The 11,147-nt window shown below is 30.7% G+C and overlaps 1 protein-coding gene and 1 non-coding gene across 2 annotated transcripts; one reads left to right on the plus strand and one right to left on the minus strand.

Annotated features, from left to right (window-relative positions):
* Nucleotides 1–2,451: 2,451 nt before the first annotated feature.
* LOC108561003 (PBAN-type neuropeptides-like) lies at nucleotides 2,452–2,853 on the plus strand. Its single transcript, XM_017918749.1, has 2 exons — nucleotides 2,452–2,536; nucleotides 2,598–2,853. Exons 1-2 carry the CDS (start codon nucleotides 2,459–2,461, stop codon nucleotides 2,814–2,816), a joined length of 297 nt encoding a protein of 98 aa, XP_017774238.1. The 5' UTR covers nucleotides 2,452–2,458; the 3' UTR covers nucleotides 2,817–2,853.
* Nucleotides 2,854–3,884: 1,031 nt separating this feature from the next.
* On the minus strand, nucleotides 3,885–3,957 carry Trnak-cuu. Its single transcript has one exon. It is a non-coding gene; the product is annotated as a tRNA-Lys (tRNA).
* Nucleotides 3,958–11,147: the final 7,190 nt, after the last annotated feature.

Here is an 11,147-nt window from a genome sequence, read left to right on the forward strand (position 1 = left end):
ATTGATTGTTTTCTTTTCAGAATGGGTGGGGTAATATCGATTTACGCAATAATATTTTGATGTAATGGTTAAACAAGTTCCCCGACCGCTGGTTTAGACAGTACCGTCAGGAGGCTGATGGGTCAATATGAAGACGCCGCGTCCGTTTTTTTTTCAGGTTTAGCGATGAGTATGATTTGGGCTACCTTCCACTGTGATGGAAAGATACCGAGTCTCAGAATTGCGTTGAAGATAAGCGTTATTACTCTAATGCCGATACTGGGGAGCTGCATCAAGACCTCTGCTGTAATCAAGTTTAACTCTAGTATAGCTAGCTTAACCTGCCTTACATTAAATTGAGTGGGAAGTGACATTTGGTATGGAGACCCCAGAAATTCTATTATCTCGTTTTCCTCTTCCCCTGCAAGTCCTGCCGGGCAAGGTTGAAAAACGTTTGTCAGATGGTCAGCAAACACCTCCGCCTTCTCTTTGTCACTCCTCGCCCAGCTACCATCCGGTTGTCGAAGAGGCGACTCTCTCTGTTTGCTTCGTATGCTTGGTCGCCTTCCACTGTGAGTGTTCGTTACTTCCAGTAGGAGACAGACTACAAGATACTCGTGCAGCGCCTCGTTGCTCTGGCTCTCTAATAAGTTCCTGAGTTGTTTATTGGCTCTATTCAGGCGAGTTTTATCATCCGGATGGTGGGTGGTTTGCCAAATCTTCCTCAGCCTTCGTTTCTCTTTTACGAGGTTACGTACGTTTGCTGTACCCTTGTAGCTGGTTCGTACGGATGATGGAGAAGGTGTAGAGCTTCATGCAGCTGCTTGCATGTATCGGGTGAGATCTTCGACCGCATTTTCCAAGTCTTCCTCCGACCTCAGACTAATATCCGTCCTTAACTCTCCGTTACCATTATGATAATTTTTTATTATTAATTTGCAGGTTGGCTGTTGTCTTGTAGGTTAACTTCAGTAGTATATTGATGCTCTATAATTCCAATATTTCCTTTCACTGTGAATCTGCTGTTATCCTTACTTTAACACTGTCATTGCCCATCGACTTGGCTGAAGGTCCATATGTTGAACCTCATTCATTTCGCTGTCCATCTGTGATGAACGATGGCGCTATTACTGCAAGCACCGAAACGGCTTACAAAGGGCCTGCTTTGACTAGGATTTGAACCGTTGCCGGTTTGATCGTGGGTAGGGCAACTTAACCATTCGGCTATTAGTAGCTCATTTACTCATATATTAATTTATATATTTACTAACATTGATTTTATCAATATAACACCTCACTAAATTCGTAGTATGACCAATAAAACAACAACTTTTGGGCAATATTCGACATAGTCTCCTTCAAGAGAGACACATTCATACCAACGCTTTTCTAACATTTCGACACCTTTCTTGTAGAACGATTTATCTTTGGCCTCACAATACGGCTTTCATCTTTTACTGTCTACTCAGCTGACGACCGATTTGACTCTTGAGTGTAGTGATGGATATAGTTTTCATTCATTGTTACATACGGCATGGAAAAATCATTTTTATTTCGCTTGAACAGCTTCAAACAGCAGAATTATTAACTCGTTGTTATTTTTGTTCCACTTTGATCTTGAACGCGGTACCCATTTTGAACAAAGCAGTGAATACACTGCTTTCTGCTATCTTCAGGGTATCAACTATCTCACGAAATTTACGATCGTCCAAAATTGCAGCGTAAATTGCAGCGCAATTTACGATTGCAAAATAAGTGCAAGATTGATTGTGTGCAATGAAATATTGAATACTTGTAAAATCAAATGCAATTTTGTCATAATTTTTTCTTCACTTTAAAATATAATATTTTGAAGTTGTGCAATTCACATACAAATAGCAATTGGTATTTTAATTTCTATCTATTTTTTTTATAATTAAGCTTGTGACTTTCTTAATACTAAAATTAACCAATTTATAAAATTCATATAAAATATATATAGTATCCAGTTTACTTATTTATTACATATTTATTATATATAGGTAAATACTTGATATTACCTAAGAAAAATATATGAAAATTTTCTCCAACCCTCATTAACATTATTTTCAAATTATCTACTTATTGAATATACTTTTGTAATGAGCTAATTAGATTAATTTTAGTCTATTAATTTTGATTAGTAACAAATTTAATCTAAATTAGCAAATTGGCGAATTAGTGTAAAACAAGCGTTATGGTAGACTGAGTTAATCCTAATCTATTTGAGTTACGTAATCTATGTAATATGAGATTGAGAAAAATTAATGGAAATTCGGGGCTCAAGGGACTATTGTAATTGATTGTAAAGAGCGAACACTATGCGCCAAATCTACGTTAATCCAATTCGTCTATAATTAATCCTCTTGTTATCGTCCCCTGCTGATACCTCGAATAGATCCAGTATATAAGACCCTGCAGGCCAAAGAACAAACATTACATCATCCCCAACAGTTCAAACATGCATCGTCAAGCCATCGTTTTGTCAGTCCTCCTCGTCTCTGCTCTCCTAACATCAGCGGCAATCGATGGACGAAACGCAAGTTTTTCTATTAACAATCAAAGTGTATTATATTCCAAAGTGGTGTTTTTGTATTTAGGACTACCAATCCATGTTCACTAAAGGTAAACCATCCATTTACGACTTTGTTCCGAGGCTGGGAAGGGATTCCGGTGAAGATGTGAACGCATATGTCATCAATTTGGGTGAGGGCAAGTGGATGCAAGATCCTGAAGTACCAGAAGTTCTCTTCCAACGTTCAGCATTTTCACCAAGACTCGGCCGTAAATCTCCGTTCTCTCCTCGTTTGGGACGTTAATTTACGATAAAACATGTATATTATTATCTGTTCTCAATATCATACTTCATTATTAAATGAATAAATTGCTCATGTAATGAAACAACATTTTCTTTTACTATTAACATTTTCTAACAAAAAATCTACATCTTTAATCAATTTTAACGTAATAACTATATCATAAAACTGGTTTAATTTAATCAAAACTGACATTTAATTTAGATTGACAGCATTATTAATTTCAATATACGTAATATAATAGTACAAACATGAATATTTGCAAATGTGATGACACTTATTGTGTAATTAATATTTTATTTATTTTATAGTTTAATGACATAATAAAAAATATTGTAAGATCGTTTTAATTTATTTAAAATACTAACTATAAAATGAACACAATGATCAATTATCTCTATAGACAAGAACCGTATTTTAAAAATATAAAAAGAGAACACATTATTGCAATGATAATAACAGTTAAAACAGTTAAATTTTGCACACCAAATAGATAAGGGATTTTGATTACCGAGCAATGAATATATTAAAATATTGTATTTTTTCATAGAAAACGAGAAACTAAACATTTCTGGGAATGTTCCTTTGAAAATAGATAAAAGTAACTAATTACATAATTCTTTTTTTTAAGTTGACAAACCGATATTATTACCACAATTAATTACAATTATGCAATTATAAGGCTATAACAACATAATAATACCACATTTATATCTTCCATAGTATGCATTCAAAAAACCAATAATTTCTTTATCACTAAAATAATGTTAATACAATTGAAAAATCAATGTATGTTAGAAACATTTGTTTAAACATATTAAATTGAACAATAATTATTTTTACTTGTATATATGGCAATTTATTAAAAAATTCTTACCAAACAATTTAAATCTATATAACTAATTAGTAAATAAATGTCGAATTATTTTATTAAATTAAAATAAATATGAGTAAATAACTTTTAAATAATTTATAAATAAAAAGAAGAACATCTACAAACGGATTTTCACCTCAGTTCTTAGACTTACTAAAAAATGTTTCACAGATTGAAGTATCAATATAAAAAGAAAGCGCCCAACGTGGGGCTCGAACCCACGACCCTGAGATTAAGAGTCTCATGCTCTACCGACTGAGCTAGCCGGGCTTATATGTAAGTATTGCTTAAAACCTCATTCCATTTAATTAGCTTTAAATAGAATCAAATTTAGATAAATATAAGTGAAATAAATTTATATTTCTTGGCATGTACATTTAAAAGTAAATTTCTTAACACCTACAAAAATTGATGATGCGGGAGTGGAGTGTCAGTTCTCGAAGGGCCGATCAAGAAAGTCATGGGCCCTAGAGTTTTATTATTTGAGGGCCCTAAGCGTTTGCTCACAGTGACCAAAAACAACAACGAGTTGATGATACCGTTGTTTGGAGCTGTTCAAGCGAAATAAAAAGAATTTTTTCATGCGCTTCGAGTATTTGTCCTTTCTAGATAAAATACCATTATATTTAAGTTACAAAATACAGTTAGGAACAAAATAATAGAAATTGTAACCGATAAATTTCCATTGCGAGGTAGACAACTGTATTTAAGATTTTGAGGCAACAGTTTAGAGTGGGGCCTTTAATACATGACTGGGGTGGACTGGGGTTTTACTTCAAAAAATAATATGTGACATCTCAAGGAAAAAAATGTATTAGATGTCAACTCCCCGCCTAAAAAAAATCAATTCTAATTTTGTGACCCCAACTAACACAGTTTAGTCGACGCTATAGTTATCCTGATAAAATTTGCATTTTGATTGAAACCTTTGGAATATAATATGAAGTTTTATTTATTTAGTAGACGTATATAGTAGATTTTTTAAAGAAGCAAACTAATAAAATCAGTTAAAACTTATAAAATGTGTATTTATATAAAAAAAAGTTCTTCTTCCAATAATGAGCTTCCATCTAGAAACTCTTCTACAATTAGCTGGATCCTGTCGACGCCGTTTGCCAGTCACATATCGGTAGGATTTTACTCACCGATATGGTTTTACTCACTAATTTAATCTACAACATTAACAAATTAGTAAGTAAAACTAGTAACTCAAGAGAAATAAAATTTATTAATAGTTCGATAAATTTCATCGTGGCGACATCTAGTGTTTATTCAACAGAATTCAAACGTCCTACAGATGGCGAGCGTTTCATAATAATTTGTATTTGTTCTTTAGAAAAATGCAATAGAAATATTAAAACGGAAATTACAACATAGCTTAGATAATTGATTAATCCGTTGAATCTAATTTTATTTTAAAATTTAGAAAAATCAATGTGACCTGCATTCCACAAATAGATACAAGTGTGCAGCCTCCCTAGACGACGACTGCCCTCATACAAAAATTGTGTCAAGGTCGTGGAATCGATTGGATCGACGTTCCTCGGCAGTTTTAAAATTAATTGGATCACAGGATATTGAAATTATAAAACGAACAAGAAAAATACACTTTGAAAATAAAATGCGGAATATGCACGCCTATGCGCGAACGCAATTATTCGTAATAATAATTTCGTGACGTTTTCGCAAACTCGAACCGCTTCTAATTAGGGGAGATTATAACTATTATCGTAATTACGACGTATTTTCGCAATGATCTTTTTAATTTATTCCTGCGAATTTCCATTGGGGCTTTCATCTAATTGGCACAACCGCTCAGTAATTGTTTGCGTATTTGCATTATCATGTTTTCCAAACATCGACTACTGAAAACCCATTCGTGCAAATTTCGAGACAATGCTTTTCTTTGTTTGTTTACGCAATTTCATAGAAACTGTAACAACGTTGTGATAATCGATTGGATGAAGTTAAAGCAAAATGTTAATTGAATTTAATATAATTGCTAGAATTTTTTGTTTAAAAAAAAATGTGCTACAAATGAAAGAGTTTTCAAAATAAAATCAATGTTTTTTTCTATTAAACTGTACTGATCACTTATCACTTATATGTATTTGAATCGCATTACTTAATTTTAACAATAAATTTAATAATTTAAATTTAATTGAATATTAAAATATTCAAGTAATGTTTTTGCTCCAACTGTGAATCTATTTTGACGTTGTAAATAAATATTGGATTTTTCTTTATTTATTTTGATTATTATTAGTTATTGCTTTTTACTTGTTCTTCACAAAAAATAAATAAATAAAACATCTAAAATTAAAGTAAGTTAATATTTTTTTTCATATATTAAAAACAATTATTTTAATAATAATCGTAAATTTAAATGTGAATTCAAAGATTAAAACTTCGTTCTAGTCCGAAGGTATACACAATTAAAAATGATCATAGTGAAATATATCTGAAACTAGATTGAATACGAGATAATAGTAAATACGGTGCAATAAATAATGGAATTTAATTAAAGTATATAATTGAGGTCGTAAAGATTTCACTCCGAACAAATAAGTCTCATTTTCAAAGGTTCGAACGTTTTTCCTTTTTAACTGCGCTCCTTCGCTTCGTGGATGATTCGCATTTATTTTATGTAATGGTATTTACATACGCATCTTCCGTATGTAAATACCGGATGAAATATATGTATCGAGTAGGTTTTTAATGGCGTATTGGATTAGAAGGCGTAATTCAATTCATCGTGAAATTAATAATTTTAATTATTGTTTATTGCTTAATCCTTCTAATTGATGGCTAGGTACGCCCACGGACGCATTAATAATCGATAGTTGCGGAAAGCTAATACGAAGATAAACTAACCACTCTTCCAGATTCCAGACGGATCCATTTTTTTGGTATAATCCTCAAGTGTTTTCTTCGCACATTCTTCAATGACGCACATTAATTATATTACAAGTTTATTGTCTCATTTAAGTGAATATTTTTTTATCAAGCATTTTTCGAACATTATTAATTTTAGAAATCTAAAATAATATATTTAATATAATTAAATATTTGCATTGGAATGAAAATTAGAGATAATATATACTTGTTCAGTTTCTTACACAGTTACGATGGTAATACGTTATTATGATTTAGTATACAAAAACAACATGTCCTAAAAGAGGCGTTACTATTTTGTTCGACCGTCATTTTTATTTCGTTGAGGTTACTTTAGTTTACAGTAAATATAATTATTTATTAATCTATTCAAATTTAATGAAATATAATATAAATCAAATTAATACCTCCATTTGCGTTTTTATAGTTTATAATTAAAATTTACTTTAAATGTTATTTTACATTTATTTATTCAAATGCTACAAATTATGTTTCTCTGTATAATATTTGATTTCGCTTAACGAGCAAAATTAATTGTAAGAAAAATTTTCCTTAACGAGCGACGTTCTGCATAACGAGTGACGATAAGAAGAGAAGTCCCCGATTGCGAGCCTTCTAAATCATTTTAAAAACTTGTGTATATATGTGTTTCACTATACGAGTAAAAATCCGGAAATTTTGAAACGTATTAAACTCGTTGAGCGAGGTTCCCTGTATTTGTATGTTATATCATAACTTTATCACTTAGATAAGACAAATTATAAATATTGACTAAATTACCAGTTAAACAGTTATGTAAATGCCAGTTTTTTTAAATATTTTTATAACTTTTACGTTAAAATGATACATAATTGAATACAAATGTGACTTATTTAAATGATAACACTTGCTTATAATTGGATTGTGTATTAAGACTAGTATATTGTGTTGAAACTTTATCACTTAATGAACATATTGCCATTTATAATAACTCAAGTATAATGAAAGGCGTCGCCTCTTTAGTTGCATTTACGTTGTCGTTTTGTGTAATTAAAGGTTTTTGCTGTTTGTGTTCTTTTTTTTGGCTTAAATGAGTTAATAAGCAGAAATTGCAATTATCCGAGTCACGAACACAAAGTTGTTGCCTGCGCGTTAAAGTTGATTTATCTCTTATGATTGTATAAACAAAATATAAATTAGGCTGCGGCTACATATGCAATAGATTGACCTTAATTAATCCTCTTTGGATCAATTATGGACATGCTCTGCAATTTATCAAACGGCACGCGAAAAGCGTACATTTATCACGGACCAAGAATATTGTGGCTTTCCTTTATTTCAACACACGCGACCAAATGCATCTACAATACCTCATCTTTTATTATCATTATTATTGATTCTTCTTTTCATTTTTTTTGTTTGATGTCATACTTCTCGTTGAAAAAGTTCGAAAGTGAGGTTGTTCGCGTGTTCATTCATTAAAATCACAAATTGGTCACAAGCCGATCGCCAGCCACGATTTTAATTCCGACATGAAACCGAGACGTTAATTACGCGATTTTACCATTCGATTAAAACGCTCCACGTCCATACGAATTATTCATTCCTTCTATTTTCATTATTTATGGAAATTATCCACGTATTACTTTTAACATGCATGCATGGTTTCTTTCTTAAATGCTGATGTACAAATATATTAGTAATCAAACTAACAATATACATATGTATTTAATATTTAACATAGAAAGATTATAAGAAGTTTAGTTATTATTATAGCATACTTCGGTTAACGTTACCTCTTATAACGAATCTTTGATATAACGAAGTTCGCATTTTATTTTGACTGGAACTTTTACCAGAAAAAAATAACCAAGAAATTATAAATAAAGTTATCCAGATGGTTGAATTAATAGGTTTCTAAAATGTCGATGTAAAGAATGTTAGAAATTTATTGAATTCTAAATATGATTTATTTTTACTAGAAGATTTAGTAAAATGAAGAATTTTTACTGTTGAGTACGAAGAGTCATTTATGTCTGTTTTAAATAATTCAATAAACATTTAATATTGTTATCCCGTAAGTGCTACGGATAGGTCAGAGTGACCCACGTAGAAATATTCTTTAAATATTTATATTTGTATGATATTCATTTAAAAAATTGTATATTTTATTTAATCCATTTAGGATATAACTATGTATTAATATTTGTATCAATATGTAATACAGTTGTAAATTTACTTATAACTGTTACAAAAGTCTGATTAGGATACGTTTCTAAAATAACTCAACTACCCTTGTAATTGGATAGGAAACTAGGGTTGAACTAGTGCTCTCAAGAAGTGTGTTTGAAGGATGGTAAAGGATTATTTTGTAAGCCTTCTCAAGGATACATTTTTGTCGATCGATGTAGACATGTTGAATACAGTGTTGAGCTTTACTCTTTCAATAGTCTGAATGTGGCTTATTTTATGTTTGCAGGATTTATAAACTTTAAGTATGTTATCTTCGCTGCTATTTTCTGTTCGGAAATGATGTTAATTTTTTTGTCTGATTCTCCTTTTTAAAAACCTAGAAAGAGCAATTTATTAATTTGTAATGGTCAAATACCGCAGACATATAACGCAGTTGAAATAAAAATCTTTAAAAAACAATATGTTTTTTATTAAAAAATACAAGTTTCCCACGACGATTTAAATTAATTTAGTTCAGAAACAATTATGAATAACAACAAATTTAACACAAAGAAAACGATAAACAAAAATAACTCAAAAGAATGAAAAGGAAATTGGTCTTTTAGACATTTTTTTAAAATTTTATTGAAAGTGTCTGCACGTAATTAACATTGATTGATAAATATATTCATATACGCAATATAAAGGAATTACAAACAAAGTACTAACATGGAATATACAAAATTTCATATAAATGAGAATTTGCTTAGTAATTCACTTTGATATTAATCTTCATGGTAAATTTAATTATATTTAACGGACGCAAGATTGAGACTAAAAAAATGTGAAATAAGGAATAAAAGGCAGTACTTTTTATGTCAAGAAAAATATTAAATTTCTAGGTAAATTTAATTATTTTTTTATATGATTCACAAAAATAAGTTTGTAAATTGACGAATGAATAAAAGAATGAAAGAAGAATATTGAAAATTAAAGAAATATAAAATGGAAATTGTGGATATTTACATTTATGATAAATTTAGTAATTTTTATAATGATGGACAAAAATAAGGTACATAGTTGATAAATAAATGGAAAGAACTGAAAAAATAAGATTCATATTTATTTCTGTATATGTTTCTTGGTACGACTGATGTAATAAACATTATTATTATTTAAGATTCAAAATAAAATAAATAAAAATAGCGAAGAAAAATTGAAAAATCTAATAAAAATATATTAAAAATATAATAAATATGTAATAGATAAGGAAGAATTGGAAACTGTATTTAAAGCAGAGTCGAACGGGAAACGAACCGAAAACCGTAAACCAAAACAACAAAACAAACAAAATATACTTCTAGACATTTCATTTTAATCACAAAACAATTGGTATAAAGTATATGACGATGGACAGGGAAAATAATTTTTGTCTGAATTCGGTATCATTCGGAACTTTTTGAAATTTTTATTTTGCGATAAAAAAAAAACTTTGATTGTAGTGTACCGGTTCTAAAATTCAGACCGGTATATTTGATATTCGATTCGACTTTAAATTTTAATTTTAACCTAATTTTTTTTTTAATTTTTAATTTTAATTGAAACTGAAACAAACCGAAACTGAACCGAAATTTTTAGACGAACCGAAACCTAACAATTTACATTTAACGAACATTTACATTTAACGAAACCGTAAAACGGAACGAAATTAATTTCGGTTCGGCTCTGATTTTAAGTCAACGTTATTAATTTTGTTAGTAATTTATGATTGATATAAGTATGGTACGAAATTGATGCATGAAAATTATCAAATGGAACAGAATTAAGCGAATATGAAAAACAAAATTGTAATGTGGAAGAAAGAGCAAGAGGCAGTGCCTTTTAAGTCAAGAAGGATACGGCAATAACTGACCATCGCCTACATTCCGCCTCTCATTTACCGACGATGTATCAAATATTGCAATCAACGTTTGCACATTAGCGAGGCCCACCTACAATAGCCAATCCAGAAATGAATCTTCCACGATCGAAGTAAATGAAGGAAACCTTAACTAATTAATCGAAAGAAGAATGCGAAATAAAAAGGAACATTATCGAACGGAAACTGGTCTAGATTTGGAAACATTTCAGAAATTTCCGGTTTATACATTACCTACCCCTACGAGCATCCCTTTACGATAGGAACATGCGCAATATATTAAAATGGAAAGGATTCGAAACAGAAATTGGGTTAGTAGTAGGTTAGCGACGCACCAAACGGGCGTCACGGCGTCGCTTTCTCGATCTGAAACATTGCAACAATAACAAAATAAAGCGACGCCCAAGAAAGAAGATACGTAAACAATATTCCGGATCCACCCAACAACCGATGCAATGGGATTACACAAGTGATTACCTAACCAGAACCATGTACC

The sequence above is a fragment of the Nicrophorus vespilloides genome, unplaced genomic scaffold (assembly GCF_001412225.1).
Source record: "Nicrophorus vespilloides isolate i.1.1-1 unplaced genomic scaffold, Nicve_v1.0, whole genome shotgun sequence".
Taxonomy (NCBI): domain Eukaryota; kingdom Metazoa; phylum Arthropoda; class Insecta; order Coleoptera; family Silphidae; genus Nicrophorus; species Nicrophorus vespilloides.